The sequence below is a fragment of the Schistocerca nitens genome, chromosome 5, assembly GCF_023898315.1.
Source record: "Schistocerca nitens isolate TAMUIC-IGC-003100 chromosome 5, iqSchNite1.1, whole genome shotgun sequence".
NCBI classification, from domain to species: Eukaryota; Metazoa; Arthropoda; class Insecta; order Orthoptera; family Acrididae; genus Schistocerca; species Schistocerca nitens.
The window spans coordinates 246869691-246893135 of record NC_064618.1 but is presented as its reverse complement, the minus strand read 5'-3'; the positions used below and the strand labels follow the sequence as shown (position 1 = coordinate 246893135).

Here is a 23445-nt window from a genome sequence, read left to right as displayed (position 1 = left end):
AAAACATATGTTTTTCATATTAGGTGCATTGTGCTGCCACCTACTGCCAGGTACTCCATATCAGTGACCTCAGCAGTCATTAAACATCGTGAGAGAGTAGAATGGGGCACTTTGCGGGACTCGCAGACTTTGAACATGGTCAGGTGATTGGGTGTAACTTGTGTCATACATTTGTACGTGAGATTTCCACTCTCCTAAACATCCCTAGGTCCACTGTTTCTGTGACAGTGAAGTGGAAACGTGAAGGGACACACACAGCACGAAAGCATACAGGTGACCCTCATCTGTTGACTCAGAGAGAAAGCTGACAGTTGAAGAGGGTCGTAATGTGTAATAGGCAGACATCTATCCAGGCCATCACACAGGAACATCATCAGGATCCACTGCAAGTACTATGACAGTTAGGTGGGAGGCAAGAAAACGTGGATGTCATGGTTGTGCGGCTGCTCATAAGCCACACATCATGCCGGTATGCCAAACGACACCTCGCTTGGTGTAAGGAGTGTAAACATTGGACGATTGAACAGTGGAAAAATGTTGTGTGGAATGACGAATCACGGTACACAATGTGGCGATCTGATGGCAGGGTGTGGGTATGGCGAATTCCCGGTGAACATCATCAACCATCATGTGTAGTGCCAACAGTAAAATTTGAAGGTGGTGGTGTTATGGTGTGGTCGTGTATTTCACGGAGGGGGCTTGCACCCCTTGTTGTTTTGCATGGCACTATCATGGCACAGGCCTACATTAATGTTTTAAGCACCTTCTTGCTTCCCACTGTTGAAGAGCAATTCAGGGATGGCAATTGCATCTTTCAACACGATTGATCACCTGTTCATAATGCGTGGACTGTGGCAGAGTGGTTACACAACAATAACAACCCCGTAATGGACTGGCCTGCACAGAGTCCTGACCTGAATCCTATAGAACACCTTAGGAATGTTTTGGAACACTGGCTTCATGTCAGGCCTCACCGACCGACAATGATACCTCTTCTCAGTGCAGCATGTGAAGAATGGGCTACCATTCCTCAAGAAACCCCCCAGCACATGATTGGACGTATGCCTGTGAGAGTGGAAGCTGTCATCAAGGTTGAGGGTGGGCCAGCACCATATTGAATTCCAGCATTACTGATGGAGGGCACCAAGAACTTTTGAGTGATTTTCAGCTGGATACTTTTGATCATGTAGTGCATCTTCTTTTTCGAACAAAGATGTCTTTAAATATTCAATAATGTGTAAGAAATATACAAACTGCTCTTCATCCCAAACTGTGTACAAAAATCTGTGGAACTATGGAGTCTGTTGAACATCTGGAAAGGGGAGGGGGTAACTTCTTTCATATAGCATGGATGCCAAACTAGAACGGTGAAAATAATGATGTCAAATACATTCTTGTTCACATCAAGAGCAAATGGGATAATGTAAAGTTGCTTAACACAGAAATCTTTCACAAGTATTCTTGGTAACAACAAAACACATCTATGTAAATTTACTTTACCTTTTCAGGAACAGAAATTTCTGACTGACTGATGTGGGATAAAGTTCTGTCCTTTATTTTTTCTGCAGATTTTTCAGGCTTCAATACAGTGGGACTAAGTGAAATAAGTTTATCAATGTAAGCCAGAGCCTGATTAGAACCTGGGCATTCTACATCCACGTCCTCCTCCTTCTCCCTCTCTGGTTGAATAGCAACGTCTTCTTGCCTACAATAAAACAATAACTTTTTTATCCACCACATTCTAAAATTACTCTTAATAAATAATTTATTTGCATTTTTCATGCATGAGAACATGAAATAATTAAAAGGAGAGCTTCTGAAAAGTTTGGAAGGTAGGAGACGAGGTACTGGCAGAAGTAAAGCTGTGAGGACGGGTCGTGAGTCGTGCTTGGCTAGCTCAGGTGGTAGAGCACTTGCCCGTGAAAGGCAAAGGTCCCGGGTTCAAGTCTCGGTCCGGCACACACTTTTAATCTGCCAGGAAGTTTCATATCGGCGCACACTCCACTGTAGAGTGAATATCTCATTATGAAATAATTAGTTTAAAACTCTGCCTTAAACACCCAGACAGTGTTATTATTATTATTATTATTATTATTATGTTCTGGTTCATCAACAACAGTGGTTTTTTTATAATATCCCTCACATAATAATAGCAGAATTACCATGAAACTTCAGCTGTCAAAATGAAGGAGTTCAGTGTGGTCAAAGCAAATACATTCTCACCATATACTATAATGAGCAGTGGACAAGCACTTAGGAAAGTTGGAAAAAATCTCACACACACACACACACACACACACACACACACACACACACACACAGAGAGAGAGAGAGAGAGAGAGAGAGATTAGTCTTTTCGCAAACAGTAAGGCAGGGCCATTAAGAATCCAGAACTACACAAATTGATTACAGGTAAGGTTTCGCTATATTCCAGTTACCCCTCATGGTGATTGTTTTAAGATCCTTTCAGAGTGGCAACTATTCTTCAAGTATTACCCAAAATCACACCAGTCTTAGTATATAACTCTACTGCCATTGGACCTGTATGTTGGTTGTAATATAATAAAATTCTTAGACTATGATCAAAATAAATAACCATTCATGTTTCTCCCAAAGAGAAACTTTTATCCAGGTCTTGTAACCTTCAAAGTGACAAATGTCACCAAATTCAAGAAACGGAACCAACACTGAGGTAATATGCCACTTTTATCTTCATGACACATGAAGTGGTATTCCATTGTCAGAAAACAGATGAGGTGAGTCACTTAATCTGTTAATGTTAAATATATTCTAGAAAAATTAAAGATATCGTAATTCTGTATTCACCGAGATGAATTTTGAGTAACTTCTCACTGATCCACGTATAGTCTCTTGCAGCAATATTAATTAGAGAGATACTGATAGCAACATTTTTTCAGTTGGTGTTATAGTAATTTCTGCTGTATCTTACGTCTAGAGGAGAGGAAGAAACCAAAATAACACTATTACACTCTTCAACATCTGGTAAGCAGTTTCAAAGACTTTACAGAATTCAGAACTTAAGAATTCTCTCCATTTTAATATCAAAAAGATTGCTGTCTTAAGTGAAGGTTTTTGATTTCATATCCAAATAGGGAGGTATGTCATAATGTATTGCAAGGAAATGGCATTTTGTATTGCTGTGATACCTGTATGAAATAGCAGAGAGGAAATGATGCTTTGCAGTCAGTCTTTTTAATTCATGCAACTTTCAATGGGGTTCTTTCACAAATCAAGAGATATCAAATATGCTACTTCGATAAAAAGAATGCTGAAGGGGGGACTAATAAAACAGCTGAATGGTACGCACCAAGGTAGCCCGACTGACGGAAGGCTACAAAAATAATTATTTTGCACATGAGCAACAAACTGTCATTTACGAGGCATTTAAATGCTACACAGATGGCTAAAAGAAAGGCTGTAATGAGAGGAGTGAAGCAAACAGTTATTCTGATATGGTTTGCTCAATACTTGTAGCACATTCATCCAACATTTCAATTCCTCCTTATACAACACGTGAAAGTATTCGATTATTTCGGTATGAATTCACAAATTTCTGTCTGTGTGATGCTCAGTCAGACAATTCCTAAGTCTGTTAACTTATTTATTAGATTTTGGACTGTGCAATACTGTTGTATTTGTATCTACAATACTAGCAACATAAATTACAGTAGTTTCATAAAAAATTTAGTTATCAACATATCTGTTGTTAATATTGCTATACAAAGAGTCTGTGTGTCAATAAATGAGGGTTGTCTTATGCATTATCTAGGTAAAAACAAAGTTACAATACCTTAAGCGATTGCAGAAAGGTAAAATATTTGCAGGTAACAGGCCAGGTGACTCACCCCGTATAACAAAACAAGCTAGCAACACAGGGACAGATAATTTCACTACAATAGTTCGGTGCATGAACAATTACGGTTTACGGAGCTAGAGACAGAAATGGGACTGCATTGTTGCCAGTTCCAAGCAATGGTTGCGATAAGCGTCTAACGTTTTCCTGATGACCGGTGACTGCCTAGTACTTGGGTCAAGACTCACACGTCTCTCGCAAGTTATTTACGTATTGTGTGCAGCCAAACTACTTCTCAGGACAGACGGCTGCATCGATCTTCACAATGCTTCTTCTCCGAAGATTATGTGCTGGTTAGAGAAATATTACTAAACCACTTCTCTACCCTTGAAATGATTCATTACTCACAGAAAACTTTTATATCAACTCAGTTATATTTTCTTCTTTACAATAAGACAACTATACAAGTTTCACATGTTCTTTCAAGTCTCGTAAATTAACTACATCTGGAAAATCTTAGTACTTAACATATATCATTACAGTCTCTTTTGCTTTTAATAACCCTTGTCAAAACACTTCTGGCTCCTAGCAAGTCAAACAACAGAGTACAGGAGTCTCTAGATAAGACGTATTTCGTTTGTTCCCAACAATCACTACTATTTCACTCCGAAGAATAGCCCTTGGTTACTACTTGTACTGGTCATACGGCTTCCAAGGCGTGCGCGGCCACCATTTGTCGGCGCCGATAGACCGCCACAACTTTAGTCTTCTCGTAAGACACGCCCGTCCTGCACACACATAAACCGTGGCGCAGTAGACACATTTCCACTCTTATACACTCAGCCTTAAAATATCGTGTGTTCGAGACAGTGGAAATACGAGTGTCTCTAGAATCTATCCCAAAGTTCTCGAGGCACTACAAGCGCATATAAGTGCTCTGCACTTGAAGAAAGTATGTATACTGCAAATTATGTCTCTCGCTTGCTCATATAGAATTTGTTGCTTACCACCACTGTCAGCTGCGACAAATCACGAGAAATGGAATAAAAATTCACTGACTAACTCGTCATAATAACGTTTAATGCTCAAATTGGCTACAACATTCAGAGCAGAGTGCTGAGAACATTACTGAACGTTTATCAGAAGTTGGGAAACACATGAATTAGATGTGCAGAACAGATCCAAACTCTACTGCCATCCTCCACGACTCCAACTGTAGTCTTTGCCTTTCAAATAACTGTCAAATATATCATTATATTTGCTTACATAGGAATTGGTGTTTACATCCACTATACAGTTGTAAACCTTCCTGAATGATGCATGCAAGCATTTATACTAATGTAGCACACCCATGAGTAATCTTAAAGACACATGCTGTGTTTCTTTCTCTGTAACAAAATTTAATTGTTGGGTATGTCACGCTGTCAAAAGTGTGGCCAATCATGACCAACACTATCAAGGAATTTATACACAGCCTGATCATGTGTGCCTGGATGCCATAATAAACTGCATTGGTTGATGACAGGGGAAACCATCAATTGTTGTAAATCGAAGGAACGGATAGTTAGGCCCCACAAAAACCAATCAGTTGCCAATTTACTGCCGCAACCATGCATATCACCCAGAATAAAATCCATATTAAGGGGTACTAAAGCCATCATCTCACAAGTGTACCTGTGTCCATTGCATGTTAAGAGGGTATAGGGCACAGGAACAACTGGCAGTAAGAAACACTGTAAATGTCACTTGCACCAATAAACTGTACAGCACATTGGTGTGTGTGTGTGTGTGTGTGTGTGTGTGTGTGTGTGTGTGTGTGTGTGTGCGCGCGCACGCGCGTGCGTCATGTGTGGAGGAGGGGGGGGATTAAAACACAGGAAATGAAATGTATGTTGGAAAACACAGGATGAAATGAATTTCACTTGCCAAAGGGACACATTCAAGCAGATGGAGAATGTATTTTCATTTGGGAGATGTTTAAAGAGGTGTTAATTTGAAAAATTGAAAAAACAAAAAATGGGAGGGAGAGGGGGGAGGGGGAGGGAGGGACGGGGGGAGAGAGAGAAACCACAAGGTTTTTAAACTGTCACAAAGTCTACCATTTTTCTCACTGGCTCTGTATTTGCTGCTTCCTTTTAGTATCATATCCTGAATGAATTCGTGCAGGTGAAGTGAATACGAAACATTTTTTGGTAAGACTAATCAACTTAGACACTATACCTGTAGCATAGGAAGGCCTTTCTCTAAACTGGAACTGCCAATCCAACAACATTTAATGATTCAAATTTTTTTTGTTGGTGTTGACTTCATTAGCATATCAAAATACTAACAGAGCAGTTACCTTACTGGATAAGAGCTTCTTGTGATGTAGAAACATGGGATACAACTTAAATTAGTAACAGACTGATATTTGAATACAGAGACTTGTCCTTCACGCACAGTCCTGTTCAATTAGAGTCGCTAAATATACACTCCTGGAAATTGAAATAAGAACACCGTGAATTCATTGTCCCAGGAAGGGGAAACTTTATTGACACATTCCTGGGGTCAGATACATCACATGATCACACTGACAGAACCAGAGGCACCTAGACACAGGCAACAGAGCATGCACAATGTCGGCACTAGTACAGTGTATATCCACCTTTCGCAGCAATGCAGGCTGCTGTTCTCCCATGGAGACAATCGTAGAAATGCTGGATGTAGTCCTGTGGAACGGCTTGCCATGCCATTTCCACCTGGCGCCTCAGTTGGACCAGCGTTCGTGCTGGACGTGCAGACCGCGTGAGACGACGCTTCATCCAGTCCCAAACATGCTCAATGGGGGACAGATCCGGAGATCTTGCTGGCCAGGGTAGTTGACTTACACCTTCTAGAGCACGTTGGGTGGCACGGGATACATGCGGACGTGCATTGTCCTGTTGGAACAGCAAGTTCCCTTGCCGGTCTAGGAATGGTAGAACGATGGGTTCGATGACGGTTTGGATGTACCGTGCACTATTCAGTGTCCCCTCGACGATCACCAGTGGTGTACGGCCAGTGTAGGAGATCGCTCCCCACACCATGATGCCGGGTGTTGACCCTGTGTGCCTCGGTCGTATGCAGTCGTGATTGTGGCGCTCACCTGCACGGCGCCAAACACGCATACGACCATCATTGGCACCAAGGCAGAAGCGACTCTCATCGCTGAAGACGACACGTCTCCATTCGTCCCTCCATTCACGCGTCGCGACACCACTGGAGGCGGGCTGCACGATGTTGGGGCGTGAGCGGAAGACGGCCTAACGGTGTGCGGGACCGTAGCCCAGCTTCATGGAGACGGTTGCGAATGGTCCTCGCCGATACCCCAGGAGCAACAGTGTCCCTAATTTGCTGGGAAGTGGCGGTGCGGTCCCCTACGGCACTGCGTAGGATCCTGCGGTCTTGGCGTGCATCCGTGCGTCGCTGCGGTCCGGTCCCAGGTCGACGGGCACGTGCACCTTCCGCCGACCACTGGCGACAACATCGATGTACTGTGGAGACCTCACGCCCCACGTGTTGAGCAATTCGGCGGTACGTCAACCCGGCCTCCCGCATGCCCACTATACGCCCTCGCTCAAAGTCCGTCAACTGCACATACGGTTCACGTCCACGCTGTCGCGGCATGCTACCAGTGTTAAAGACTGCGATGGAGCTCCGTATGCCACGGCAAACTGGCTGACACTGACGGCGGCGGTGCACAAATGCTGCGCAGCTAGCGCCATTCGACGGCCAACACCGCGGTTCCTGGTGTGTCCGCTGTGCCGTGCGTGTGATCATTGCTTGTACAGCCCTCTCGCAGTGTCCGGAGCAAGTATGGTGGGTCTGACACACCGGTGTCAATGTGTTCTTTTTTCCATTTCCAGGAGTGTATATCAAAGAATGATTCGAAGCTTCACCTTTACAGTTGATCCTCTGGTTGTCTTTCAGCTTACCAAAAATTATTTAACATTGCTTGTACTCTTTTAACAGTAAAAGAATGTCATCACTGCATAACCCCAGAGGATGTGGGGAAAAAAGAGTATTCCTCCCACACGGCTGTAAGTGAGAAAGAAAGAGCAATGATATGAATTTACTTTCACATCAACAAGGCCAGAAGGATTGCCACAGTGAGAATTTTATGAAGTCCTGAGAAGATGGAGAAAGATCAATGGAAAGCTGAAGCACTGTGTAGGATTCTATGACATGTCAGAAGGTTTGAATTGGATGAACATTGTTCCCCCCCTCCCGACTCCCTCTCCAAACTGTCATAAATGAATGCTGTGCAGAGTTAACTATAATTCATTTACAACAGAAAAGGCAATTACAATTAGATAACTTAACTGAAATACATTTTGAAATACCTCTCCAAGCTGATCCTATCCACTTGAGGTAGTGGGAGATCACACTTACTAGGTGTGCTATAAAGTGGATCAAATTTTACATACAGTGACTCTCTCCTTGGATCCAGCATTTGCTCAGCAGATCCTGATGAAATATTCACTGAGGCATGTTCTCTAGACACTGAAAATAAACAGGTGACAAATTAATGACAAGTAAATGTAAGAAAAATACCTTGTTAGGTGATATGTAGAACATACTTTCTGACTAATAGCTACATCATAATAATTCACATAAAAGCTATTGTTATATTCCACAGTTTTTTTTTCTATTTGTTACCTCCAAATTGTGCACAGTTCTATATTTGCAACTATAATCCATAGTACTTAAGTCTTTTAGTGTTGAATACATTCTTATGTGACTAGCAAGTGTTCTTGGTGGCTTCACCCAACTGTAAGTATGGTGGGGAATGCAGTATGGGCCAATGTGAAGGCTTCGGAGAGGGGTATTTAAGAGCAGGTGGGAGTTGGGGGGAGGGAGGGTGTGGCAGCACTCAAAACCAGGTGTGAGGATGTACTGGGGCAATGTACTTACCATCTGTTCGACTGTAAGCAATGTCTTCAGTTCCCACAGATATCACAGTAGTACTATTCATGTCAGCACCATGCGCTGCTCCGCTTCCGAAATCTTCTGCCTCTTCAATCTGTAACAAATGAAATCATTACTAATTCACAGCTGGAAAAAAACACTAATTAATTGGATTACATTAGTGAGAGAAACTTTAACAATTGGGAAGCAAAGGGGGGGGGGGGGGGGAGGGAGATAATAAGTGTGGTGAAAGTTATGTTTTTGGAATAAATTCTAAGTGAATAATGACACGGAAATAAAATTCGAGGACAAAAGGATCGAAAAGGCAAGTCCTTTTTCTCTTTTAAGTGAATGTAGAATGAAACTACAGAGAAGCAGGAGAAAGTGAGAGAGCATATGAAGTAACATAACTCTCAAATATCAGAAAACAAGAACTGAGCAAGTCAAGGCACTAAGTGAAACGAAGCTGTGATTTAAAAAATGAGAAACACAAAATGAGACAATTATATCACAGACTAGATAAACTTGCCTTTCGTCCTGTGCAGTGACTGTCTGTCACTGTTCGTGAATGTTACCACTTACATAGCAAAATTCCTTTCCGTTAATTTTGTAGACCTTTTCTTGTCATAGTTCTCTCCAGTATAATCCACAGGGACCCTACTCTCTGCATTCAATTTTCCCCTCGAGTTGCTCAATCATCATTTGTTTTTCACCTTGTGATTTTTATGAACAGTGATATTAACTGTTAAAAAACATTTTTGTACCACACCGAGAGCTTGTAAGGCTAAGAGTGTTGGAAACAAATTTCTGATTACCCTTGTTCACAACAGGGAATCCCTATTTACAGCAAATCGTGTAATGAAGGTAAAAGTAGAGCTGCACTGTCAATGTGGTTTAGCACAGTGCACCACATTTGCAATGGTAAATGAAACAACCCGACTGGGCACATTGTTTGGTCTTTTAACATGCCGCCAATGGTCACTTCAAGCTTAGACCATGCATAAATTGCCACTTTATGCGGCAAGGACAGTTGTCAGCATGGAAAGTAGGTGTACTGCTATACAACACTGCAATGTCGTTTGAAGATTCTATGAGTACTGGGAGACACAAAAAGCTGGAGATGGTCAGGTACCAATTCACTTCTTATGCATGTAGTACCATAGGTTCAACAGCACGATATATCAGTCACATTTTGAGCCTTTACCAACTAGAGATAGATGCTGGTACACAATGAAGCTCAGTATGGTAGTTTTCAGTAAGTGGGACAAGTTTGGGCAGCAGCACCTTGATCACACTGTGGACAGTGTGCCAAGGAGAAACTAGACATGTTACAATGCACAGGTTGAGCAAAACAGTGTTGAACATTACTCAGCAGCAGATTTTGGTTTCACAAACATGTATGTCAAACAGACTGCTTTTATTTTGCTTGATTATTATTGTATTTTTATTTTACAGTATATATTTTTTTTAGTTTCATAAGCCTAATTTAGCCATTTCCTTCTCCTCTCGAATCAAAGCCCACCTTAATTCACAGATCCGTAGTTTATTTCAGTGTATCTGGGAGTCTATTTATACAGGGTGGCTTCTCAAACTTGGGAAAAAAATTCCCCGAGAATTCCAGGTGTGAGGAGGAAGATGGTGTCAAGAAGCTCCTGATAAATTAATGGCAAACAAGGGTGGAGGTGGGGGGTGAGAAAGCAGCATATCACAATGACCTTTCTTTCCTCTCAGCTGAGCTATATGTTTGTTGTGTTGTTGTGGTTTTCAGTCCTGAGACTGGTTTGATGCAGCTCTCCATGCTAACCTATCCTTTGCAAGCTTCATCTCCCAGTACCTACTGCAACCTACATCCTTCTGAATCTGCTTAGTGTATTCATCTCTTGGTCTCCCTCTGTGATTTTTACCCTCCATGCTGTCCTCCGATACTAAATTGGTGATCCCTTGATGCCTCAGAACATGTCCTAACAACCGATCCCTTCATCTAGTCAAGTTGTGCCACAAACTCCTCTTCTCCCCAATTCTATTCAATACCTCCTCATTAGTTATGTGATCTACACATCTAATCTTCAGCATTCTTCTGTAGCACCACATTTCGAAAGCTTCTATTCTCTTCTTGTCCAAACTATTTATCGTCCACGTTTCACTTCCATACATGGCCACACTCCATACGAATACTTTCAGAAACGACTTCCTGACACTTAAATCTATACTCTATGTTAACAAGTTTCTCTTCTTCAGAAACGATTTCCTTGCCATTGCCAGTCTACATTTTATATCCTCTCTACTTCGACCATCATCAGTTATTTTACTCCCTAAATAGCAAAACTCCTTTACTACTTTAAGTGTCTTATTTCCTAATCTAATTCCCACAGCATCACCCGATTTAATTTGACTACATTCCATTATCCTCGTTTTGTTTTTGTTGATGTTCATCTTATATCTTCCTTTCAAGACACTGTCCATTCCATTCAACTGCTCTTCTAAGTCCTTTGCTGTCTCTGACAGAATTACAATGTCATCGGCGAACCTCAAAGTTTTTACTTCTTCTCCATGAATTTTAATACCTACTCCGAATTTTTCTTTTGTTTCCTTTACTGCTTGCTCAATATACAGATTGAATAACATTGGGGAGAGGCTACAACCCTGTCTCACTCCATTCCCAACCACTGCTTTCCTTTCATACCACTCGTCTCTTATAACTGCCATCTGGTTTCTGTACAAATTGTAAATAGCCTTTCGCTCCCTGTATTTTACCCCTGCCACCTTCAGAATTTGAAAGAGAGTATTCCTGTCAACATTGTCAAAAGCTTTCTCTAAGTTTACAAATGCTAGAAACGTAGGTTTGCCTTTCCTTAATCTTTCTTCTAAGATAAGTCGTAAGGTCAGTATTGCCTCACGTGTTCCAACATATCTACGGAATCCAAACTGATCTTGCCCGAGGTCAGCTTCTACCAGTTTTTCCATTCGCCTGTAAAGAATTCGTGTTAGTATTTTGCAGCCGTGACTTATTAAACTGATAGTTCGGTAATTTTCACATCTGTCAACACCTGCTTTCTTTGGGATTGGAATTATTATATTCTTCTTGAAGTCTGAGGGAATTTCGCCTGTCTCATACATCTTGCTCACCAGATGGTAGAGTTTTGTCAGGACTTGCTCTCCCAAGGCTGTCAGTAGTTCTAATGGAATGTTGTCTACTCCCGGGGCCTTGTTTCGACTTAGGTCTTTCAGTGCTCTGTCAAACTCTTCACACAGTATCATATCCCCCATTTCATCTTCATTTACATCCTCTTCCATTTCCATAATATTGTCCTCAAGAACATCGCCCCTGTATAGACCCTCTACGAGGTTTGTCCGGAAAATACATATAAAAGTTGAATAATGTCTTTATGTTACAAGTTGCAAACACTGCCAGGTGGGACTACTGCTGTAATCAACCCCATCAACGCTCAGTTCGAGTCAGAGCACTCTGCGTGAAGGCGGGAGTGTGTGGCAGCTTGTTGACAGTAACCCTTTTTCACCTGCCGTCGGCATGGAGCTCTCTCTGAACAGTGCGTCAACATCAAGTTCCTTGCAAAGCTAGGCAAGAATGGCCGTGAGATTTTTGAGTGTTTGAAACAGGTTTCCGGAGACAATTCTCTGAAGGAATCAACTGTGAACAAGTGGTTAAAAAGGTTCCAGGATGGCCGAGAAGAAGTGAACGATGACCCTCGCCCAGGACGCCAGTTGACATCGAGTTCTGATGCAAATGTTGAACGAATTCCGGCTTGTGTTCTTAAAGACCGTAGATGATTGCTGACGAGCTGTCAATCCCCAAAACAATCGTTCACAAAATCCTGACACAAAAACGTGAAATGAAGAAATTGTGTGCGAAAATCGTACTGAAGCTCTTGACGCCAGAACAGAAAGCAAAGAGCGTCGAGTGCTGTGAGGATTGGTTGGAAGCAGAGGAACGAGGGGACTTTCTCAACCAAGTCACAGAGACAAGTCCTGGTTTTACGAATTCGATGTGGAGCTCAAATCTCAAAGCAAAGGAATGGAAACTAACAGGAGAACCGAGAACAAAAAAGTCGTAAAAATCAAGGTCCAAATGTTAAGACAATGTTGATTGTTTTCTTTGATTCTAGGGGAATTGTTCACGAGGAATTTGTCCCTCCTGGCCAGAGAATGAATGGAAATTTTTGCGTTTAAGTTCTGACACGTCTCAGAGCTCGTGTGGCCCGAGTTCGACCGGAGTTGGTGAAAGGGGGCAGGTGGATCCTTCATCACGACAATGCGCCCGCTCACACATCGCTCGTTGTGCGAGAGTTTTTGGCCCGAAGCTCAATCACCGTGACAGACCACCTGCCTTATTCACCCGATTTAGCCCCGTGTGACTTCTTCATGTTCCCGAAATGCAAAATGGTACTTCGGGGGCGGCACTTGGGAGATATGGAAGTCATCAAGGCGGAAACGACACAGCAACTGAACAACATCACAACTGAAGACTTTCAGCAATGTTATCAACAGTAGAAACGGCGTTGGCAGAAGTGTATCGCATCTCAGGGCGAGTACTTTGAAGGAGACCATATTGTAATACCTGAATAATTGTAAAATAAAGTTATTATTCAACTTTTATACGTATTTTCTGGACAAACCTCATATATACTCCTTCCACCTTTCTGCTTTCCCTTCTTTGCTTAGAACTGGGTTTCCATCTGAGCTCTTGATATTAATGCAAGTGGTTCTCTTTTCTCCAAAGGTCTCTCTAATTTTCCTGTAGGCACTATCTATCTTACCCCCTCGTGAGATAAGCCTCTACATCCTTACATCTGTCCTCTAGCCATCCCTGTTTAGCCATTTTGCACTTCCTGTCAATCTCATTTTTGAGACGTTTGTATTCCTTTTTGCCTGCTTCATTTTCTGCATTTTCTCCTTTCATCAATTAAGTTCAGTATCTCTTCTGTTACCCAAGGATTTCTATTAGCCCTCGTCTTTTTACCTACTTGATCCTCTGCTGCCTTCACTATTTCATCCCTCAGAGCTACCCATTCTTCTTCTACTGTATTTCTTTCCCCCATTCCTGTCAATTGTTCCCTTATGCTCTCCCTGAAACTCTCTACAACCTCTGGTTCTTTCAGTTTATCCAGGTCCCATCTCCTTCAATTCCCACCTTTTTGCAGTTTCTTCAGTTTTTATCTACAGTTCATAACCAATAGATTGTGGTCAGAGTCCACATCTGCCCCTGGAAATGTCTTACAATTTAAAACCTGGTTCCGAAATCTCTGTCTTACCATTATGTAATCTATCTGAAAACAACTAGTATCTCCAGGATTCTTCCATGTATACAACCTTCTTTCAGGATTCTTGAACCAAGTGTTAGCTATGATGAAATTATGCTCTGTGCAAAATTCTACCAGGCGGCTTCCTCTTTCATTTCTTAGCCCTAATCCACATTCTCCTACTACGTTTCCTTCTCTTCCTTTTCCTACTGTTGAATTCCAGTCACCCATGACTATTAAATTTTCATCTCCGTTCACTACCTGAATAATTTCTTTTATCTCATGATACATTTCATCAATTTCTTCATCTGCAGAGCTAGTTGGCATATAAACTTGTACTACTGTAGTAGGTGTGGGCTTCGTGTGTATCTTGGCCACAATAATGCGTTCACTATGCTGTTTGTAGTAGCTTACCCACACTCCAATTTTTTTCTTCATACTGAGCTATGTACCAGCCATAAACAGAAGTTTAACCAGAGTTTTTCAACACTGATTAGGAAAAAATATTCATATAATTAACACATTTTGAGACATTAAGTATTCAAAAATTTGTGATTTATAAAACTTAATTAAAATTCAATTTTAATGCTAGGTTAAAAATGCAGAATTCCCTGAGATTGAACAACATTCGTGAAATTCACTGAGCTTTTCAGGTAAAACGTAATTCTCTGAGGATTCACGTTTTCCAGAAGAATCCCCACCCACAAGGATTTATGTCCCTATTCATTATATTCAAAATTGCACTTTAAATTAAGGTTACACAATTCAACAATTCATTAGCTTAAAATAAAAATAGTCATTACTTACACTGGGTTTTGCATGTGTGGTTTCTGTGGTAGCTTCATTCCCCTTTGTTAACAGGCATGGTGAATTTGAAGCTTTAGATCTCGATTTAGGGGACTCAGAATCACTTAAACTGCTTTCCTTCCCTGGAGTGCTTGTCCCAGACTTGGATCTTGTTTTTGGTGAACTTTTTTCAATGCTGTATCTTTTAGCAGGGCTGCTACCTCGACTGCCGGAGCTGTTAGGGGAATTTGTTCTCGACACAGGTGGAGGTGAATGACGGAGAGCAGATTTTGGAGCGAAAGGATCAATTCTGTCATCCATACTGAGATAAGTGTGATCTTCCATGTCACACTTCAGATCCACAACTACACTGTTACTTACTTCCTCTTCAATTTCCTGTGATACATTAAATAATTCTTCAGCTACTTTTTCAGCTTCTGATGAAATATTGCCAAATTCTGGAATATCAGTAACCAATGTCTCATTAGTGAAGTCCTTTAGCTCTTCCTGATTGGAGCATAAATGACTGAAATCACTTCCTTCACTGCTATAGTTTTCTTTCTTTATAGTGCCTCCATCACAACATTCCTTTTCTAGGTCTTTTTCTTGCAAACGACTAATTTCTATGATATTTTCATACAATTTATAGTCTTTATCATCTGCCTGCTGAGAGTTAACACAACCTTGCAGCAAAGGAATGGAAAGTTCCTCTGAATTATCAGGTACACTGCTTCTCAGATCAACATCTGCAGTTGGGATGTCCTGAGATCCATCAACAAATACAAGAGTTTCACTGGTTTTGTTCAAGTCTCGGGATGTGTCATCACAACTTGCTAACTGAAATGTAGTATTTCTCTCATCGGAAACACACTCTTCTGCTCCTGTGACCTCAGAAATTACAGATTCTAGTTCAGCACCTACACCTGATTTGGGTAATTCCTTAGAACAAATCACAGCATCAAAATTTGCGTACTGAGGGACTGAGTCTGAACTTTTGGAACATTCCTGAACACGTGATATAGATGTTGCTTTAGAAGATAGGCAGGTAATGTTTAAAGGAGTTTCCAAAGTAGCTATTTCCTCACATCTACCAATATCTAGTTTTGTGTTAGCACCAGCTAGATCATTATCCGCAACTGTTGGAAGACTATAAGGATTTTGATGGTTATCTTCAATACCTGAAGGAATTTCAGTACCAGTGTCTTCTACACCTACAATAATTTCATTAATACATGCACTCTGAGCATCAGTCTCCAATAAATATTGTTCTCGGTTACTCTCAATCGAAATGTGTGGTTGAACTATACAGCCATTACATGTTAAGGATGAGTCAGCACTTGTGGGGCACGAATTATTTTTTTCACTTGGAATGTGATCTTTCTCACTTGCTTCAGGTAATCCTGGAATGACAGTTGTTGCTTTCTGTGATGCCTTTAAAAGTATCTCTTCATCTGCATTAATGGAACTAGAAGGGTCCTCAACTACACCACTATTAAGTACTTCATGTGCTGGAGAATGTTCACCATCAGTATCACATTCAAGTTTCTTAACAGAAAGTACTGTAATGTCTCGTCCAACAGGAGAATTCAAATTCAATTTGTCGAGATCAGCACACAAAATACTTATATCGCCACAGGGCAATGTAGTTTCCTCTTTCTGGGTTTCAGGTGCGGGCGCACTTCCATAAGCAGATTCTTCAAAGACATTTGAATCCTCAGCTACGATACTACTACTGTGAGAAAGCCCATCTGGTGGGTCAGTTTCAGCTGCACTTTCGTATTCAGTAGTATCAGTATCTGCAACAAAACACAGAATAATAAGTGCAGTTATGCAATGATATACAGCAAAGGAACCTTTACATTATATGAAAGGCACTCCAATAAAATAATTAATTATACATTTCTTAAGTGTAGATTGTGTGTATATCTGTGCTTTATGAAAATATTTTAATGTGACATTCAGAATCTGTAAATAATGTGTAGTAGCTAAGTGAAGTAGGCAACTTTTCAAAAATTTGTGCAGGAAGTTTAGAGAACCCAATCATCACAAAGACAGGCATCTTCCTCAAATTATCTCCCTTTCTCATATTTAATTCTTTAATTTTTTTCTATTATTATGGTTGTTCTGTTTTACGTTAACTACAAAAGCGGGAAACAGCAGTCAGTTTGTAATATCACATCAATGTGGGCTGTATGATGATTTCGACACACACACACAAACTGTCAATAGTGGAAAGTGCAGCAGATGCATCTCATAATACTCTATAACAGCGATTCCCAGACTGTATCTTACTTTAATTTACTTTTAGTGTGAAATGGATAATGAGAAAACTGACTGATAAAAGTAGCAGCTACATAATGCTACAGAAAATAGATTTACTGCAGAACATTTGTTTTGGACTGTATGCGGAACACATGAAGGTCGGATTGTATGTCCCCTCCCATTCATTACAGCTGTCACTGCCTTGGCCAGGAATGGTACACCTTGTTTTGATGATGTTGATATTCTGCCTGGGTTTTGCCAATTTTTCTAAAGCCTTTGTGCCGCTTTGCAACTGCAGCCAACTTATGCGGTACACCGATGTGTGGCGCAGCAATAGTCACCATGCTGTGAACAGCTTGTTGTTATTGTCACTTTGTTGGGCATTATGTTAAATGGTATCGTGATATGAAGAACAACTGCATCTGGAACAAGACTCAGGGTGTATACGTGGACAAGGAAAAAAAAATTCCCGGATTTTCCCCGGATAAAAATACACTTTCTCCCAGGTGAAAATACGCTTTTTCCGTGTTAAGTGACAGTATACTCTTCCTCGGCACTGTAACAGTCATCAGTCTTTTGAATATTTATGGTTTTATATACCGACGTAGAATTTCCCGGCACTTTAGAAAACAAAACTCAGGGTGAAAAACACATTTTTTAAGACCTTCGGTGTGCAGCAAAATATACCCTGCATATTTTCGTATTACGAAGGTATAAATTTGAATTCCACCGAACAATGTACGTCACTTTCCGAAGCATTGAAATCGATATAGCGATTCGCTTTTGTAAGCGTCATAGCTCATTCACGTGATCTCACCAGCTGATAACAGCAATAGGACACATAATGTAGTCAGCCAATAGCACAATCACTCTTTAAGTAGCACGAATACACAAATAAGAAAAGTTAATGGCTTAAATTAATATACATAGCAATCACATATAATATTGGTCTCGAAGATTAGTAAGTTGGAAGAGAAGCTAAGCTTCCACATATAATGTTGATCTTTTGCGCGTGTTACACTTTAATATACATCACACAAATGTGCTAGTAAAATGTTTAATAACAACGCAAATGTCTCATCATCTGCACTCGAAATTCTTCTAAATGGTCATCCTCAAATAGTTGATTTTTAAATGAGAGTCAAACGCTTTGTGATTTAAGAAATTCATCATACATTCTCGTACGTAGTTCATCTTGTGAAAAAGGAAATCTGCTTTGAATGTAACGCTTTTCAAACCACCATTCGCAATATTTTCCTGCGACCTGTTAGAAATAGGTTCGTTTCAGCAGTTGCAAGGAACTGCCAGATAACTGGCGTCACCGCGCTTGCGCAGCTACGATGACGCAGGAAGCCCATGTGTTCGTACGTGTAAAACATTAAAAGATCTTACATTATGTCATAAAAGAAACAAGACATCAATGGATACTTCAAGAGCGTCGGGATTTCGCAAACCATACTAAAATGCATAATTCGGTTTAAAATGCACATCTGTATGTAAATTTTCTTGGAGTACCAGTACTCATGTTTGGTAGCATAATGCCATACGTGCACTTGAATGCAGCGAACAGTTCAAACCAGCCAATAGCGTGAAATTAAACACTTTGTTTCAAGTGAATTGACTGCCTCAGTAGAAAGGGTTAATAAAAGCCAAATCTCTTTAGCAAACCGGCAAAAATAAGTTCATTGTTCTGTAAGGTGATTAATGCTTGACTGTCAAAGGTGGAAATCAAATCTGAAGCTATTAACATATTTAAATGCAGTAATTATGCGAACGTATTTTAATTCATTTGATAGCTCCCGGCTACAAAAATCCGTTTTGTAATCATTTAACGTAAGAGCAGTAAACGAAGAGGAAACAACAAAATCACTGAACGTAAACACAGATCACGTGGAGACGACCCACCTCCCCACCACAACTCGGACTGCTCTGTGCATCAGCCCTGGATCTACGATATTTCCGCACAGGGGCAATATTAAGTAGTGGCGCCCAGCCACACTTACATAACCAGAAGCGGGAGAAGGTACTTCTCATACGCAACTCAACTGCGCATGCGCTGTTCCTAAAGCCTTTGACACACTTTACTGTTGGCAGACACTTGTATGAGCACTGTTTTGTTGTTGTATAAGGCGCATTTCCTTTGCAACTTAAGTTTTATTTTCGTTTTTTTTTTCTCCCGTTCATGTTTTGTTGCTGCAGTATCATTCTGCAGAATCGGGATACAATAATATCCTTTGTTGGAGTATTGGTTCTTACCAGTCAAAATCACAAAAATTTAACTGAAAACTAAAACTATGAAAAATTCCCGGAATACTAAACAATTTCCGGGTTTTTCCCGGTTTTCTCCCGCATGAAAAAATTTCCGGGTTTTTCCCGGATCTCCCGGGTCGTATACACCCTGAAGACTGTGCATATTATGAGCTAATTCTTGAGTACTATATAGATGTGATGTGATATTTCACTGGAGACTGTGGCTTACACATGACTGTGTTTTATTTTAAGCACAAAGTGGTTTACATGAGGAAGCTCCCTTCACCTCCAAGGATGTAGTTAAAATCCTCAACCAATACTTAATTGCAAGTATGATTAAAGTTACTAACAATCTGGTTTTACACTAAATGCCGGTACATGAAAATATTGACTATTTTCAAAGGGAATCTGCATTTTGTAAAAAAAGAATCCAAATTTGTGGCAAATTTTATGATAACTGATATAAGTTGATAAAGCTTACCAGTCCTTTGAATGGTTAAGGTTTCATACACTGGTGTAGAACTTCCCAGCACTTTTGAGAGGGCAAGGAAGGGGGGCAGCAGGGGGCGGAGAGAATCACATTTTGGAAAGATCTTTGATGTGCAGCAATATGTACTCTGCATATTTTCATATTATGATATGCTGCATACCTTTGTATTACAAAATTATAAACTCTAATTCCACCAAACACAACAGGTTAATTTCCAAATCATTGAAACAGAGACTGTGATGTGCTTTTGTAAGCCAATCATGGCTCATCTCACGTGATCTCGCCAGCCGATGACACCAGACATTCAGGGTATAGGACACATGATGTAGGTACCATATAGCAACATCACTATTAAGAAGTACAAGCATGCAAATATAAAAAGTTAATGGTTTAAATTAATATACACAGTGCAGCTACAAGAAAAGCTAAGCTTTCACATACAATACTGGTCTTTTTTGCGCGTGTCACACTTAAAGTACATGAGACAAAAGAGCCAATAAAATTTAAAATGATGACATAAATGACTGGTCGTCTGGGCTTGAAATTCTGTGGCTGGTCCTCAAAGTGTTATGTTTTAAATGGGAGTCAAACACTCTACGGTTTAAGAAAGACCTCGCACATTCTCACACGACATAATTTATCTTGTGTAAAAGGAAATTTACTTTGAAAGGAATGCTTTTCAAAACACCATTCACAATATTTTCCTGTGATTGTTAGAAATGGGTTTGTTTCAGCAGCTGATAGAGAGCGCCACAAAACAGGTGTCAATATGCGCGCGCAGTTACAATGACGTAGGAAGCTTGTTTGTTGATACGTATAAAACATTGAGAGATCTTACATTAGGTCATAAAAGAAACAGGACATCATCAAAGGATACTTAAACAGCATCAGAATTTCGTAAATCATACTAAAATGCATAATTTGGCTTGAAGTGCACATTCGTGTATGTCCAGATTCATAATGAAGTAGGCCCCAACTTGATATTAAGCGTTTCAGTGTGGTTTTCGGTATTTAAGTTTTCTTGAAGAACCAGTACTATATTACCTCATGTCTGGTTCTTTATTATGGCATAATGCCATACATGCCAGTGGATGAAAATGAGCACTTGAAATTTAGCGAACAGTTGAAACTAGCCAATAGTGTGGAATGAAACACTTCATTTCAAATACACTGACTGCATCAGCAGAAAAGATCAATAAAAGCCAAATTTCTTTAGAATCTTAGCCTTCAGTAATGATGTGAATGTTCTTTAATTCACTTGATAGCTCCCGGGCACAGAAATCCATTTTGTTTCTATTTGATGTGAGAGATGTAAACGAAAAGGAAACAGCTAAATCACCAAACGTAAAAATGGGTCATGTAGAGAGTATCACTCTCCCCACTATTTCACTATTTCCCAGACTGCTCTCTGCACATGACTGAATTTGGCAGCCAGTGGGCGCCAGAAATTTTTTTCCAGGTAGCCTCTGGCTACTTGTTGCTACTTCCGATACAGATGACACCTGCACTCAAGTAGGTAGAAGTAGAAGAAGAAGAAGAAGAAGAAGAAGAAGGAGGAGGAGAAGGTACTGCTCATTTGCAATGCAACTGCGCATGCGCATTAGCCCTCTGGCAACTGCTCAAATGAACCTAATGTAAACAGTTACGATGTCACGCTCATTGGAAGCAGCTTATTGTCATGACGTATTACATAGTCTCCGTCATAAAACCTTTGACACAGTTTGCTGTTGACAGATGCTTGTGTGTGTGCGTGTGCCGCGTTTTGTTGTTGTAAATGGCACATTTCCTTTGCAACTTAAGTTTTTATCATTTTTTGTTTTATTGCTGTATTATTACTCTGTAGTAACGGGAAACAGTAACAGCATCAGTTCTTATCAGTCAAAAAAAAGTTAATTGAAAACTAAAACAAGAAAAAATTCCTGGGTTTTCCCCAGTTTTCTACCTGATGAAAAATTCCCGGATTTTCCTGGGGAATATGACTGGTGTATTAAACAGGATGCGAGGGTTAATCCTAAGAAGACTGTTGTGGTGCCATTCACGAAGAGGCGAGAATGGACCCCTCACATTAAGAGTATCTGCTCCAATGCGAAAAGTACTCTAGTGAGTACCAGAAGGGCTTGTAAAAACTGGGGTCTAAGCCAAAGAGGTATGCACTGGATATACACCAAGGTGGTTAGACCTAGGATTTCCTACAGGGCTGAAGTGTGGTGGAAGAAGAAGAACACCAGGCTGCAGCTAAGGAGCTTGCTAAGGTGCAAAGACTAGCCTGCTTAGCCATAACAGGCGGAATTAGCAGCACACCAACCGCTAGGATGGAAGCCATGCTGGACGTGCCTCCACTACAACTTTGGGTCAAGACAGAGGCAGCAGCTGGGGCATACAGACTTAAAACTGGCAAAAACTGGATCTCATTGGGATATCCAGAATCACACACACTAACATAATGAGTTAGGTGAATATGGGAATGGCTGGGGAAATGCCGGCTGCCTATATAACAACTCCCAACTGCTTCAACAAGTCTTACAATATAATAATTGGAAGCAGGGAGCAGTGGGAAAAATCAGTTCAACACCGTACAGGGGACACCGATGGGTTGAAATCAGACCAAGGCGTTGGGGCAGGGGTGTACAGGGTTCAGCCAAGACTGGAGGGCATTATCTCTCTACTTAAACTGGCCTCTGTATTCAAAGCTGATATTACTGCAATCGGGGCATATGTAGAACAGAATATGTGTAGGTGCTACAAGGACCATAGCATCTACATCTATTCAGACAGCCTGGCAGCCCTGAAATCACTGGCAGTTCCTGCAATGAGATCTAAGATTGTTGCAGAATGCCACAGGTCTCTGGTGGAGCTAGGGGGAAGCAACAGGGTAAACCTAGTGTGGGTCCCTGGCCACTCAGGGATCTGTGGCAATTAACAAGTTGACAGATTGGCCAGGATGGGGGTAAAGACTCCATTTATTAGACTGGAACCTGTCCTGCAAAACAGCATGTAGAATAATGGACCAAGGTGCTACAACAAAAACATAGTAAGGTAATGATGCGCAAGCCATGCTTTAAAAGAAGCTCTGTAATCCTGGGATTAAATAGGAAAGAGATCAAACTCATCACGACAGATGACCGGCCCTGGGAATTTCAAAAAACAACTACACACAATGGGTATAATGGAAGAAAACCCTATGTGATGAGGGTGAAGAAACTACATCACACCAAATCTTCAAATGCATGGCATTGGAGAGTAAAAGATACAGAATCTTCGGGACAACTAGACCTGAAGAAATTGTGTCTAACAACTAGTAAAGTGACTCCTTGCACTATTTAAGGGCACTGGTTAGCTTTACTAGATATACAAGGAGCGATACGGCACAATAAACTCATTTTCGGTGTGGGCTGTGGCGGGTTAGACCTAAGCTGTTTTAGCTTCCCTGTCCAAATCAAATCAAATCAATCCGGGGGCATATACACCCTGCAAAAGCCTCATACCTTGTTAGTTTTAGAATTGCAGAGGAAGAAAAACCTCACACAGTTGAGGAATCTTCCTTACTGCCCGTGGCTAGACTTGGTCCAAGCAGTTTTTGGTGAAAAAGTGCCCAAAGAAATACACAATGTTCTGCTAGCCAACAACATGGTAAAAACAAGAATTAAAGACATGTCTTC

General features: G+C 40.8%; 1 protein-coding gene across 7 annotated transcripts in view; it reads right to left on the bottom strand.

Annotated features, from left to right (window-relative positions):
• LOC126260848 (interaptin) overlaps positions 1-23445 on the bottom strand; it is a 212946-nt gene that overhangs the window by 73176 nt on the left and 116325 nt on the right. For all 7 annotated transcript variants that reach the window (XM_049958253.1, XM_049958252.1, XM_049958256.1 and 4 more), the window contains 4 exons: positions 14806-16580; positions 8747-8855; positions 8176-8335; positions 1501-1705 (listed from right to left, as the gene is read on the bottom strand). In XM_049958253.1, the coding sequence (XP_049814210.1) occupies positions 1501-1705; positions 8176-8335; positions 8747-8855; positions 14806-16580 (2249 nt within the window). The remainder of the gene's footprint in view (positions 1-1500; positions 1706-8175; positions 8336-8746; positions 8856-14805; positions 16581-23445) is intronic.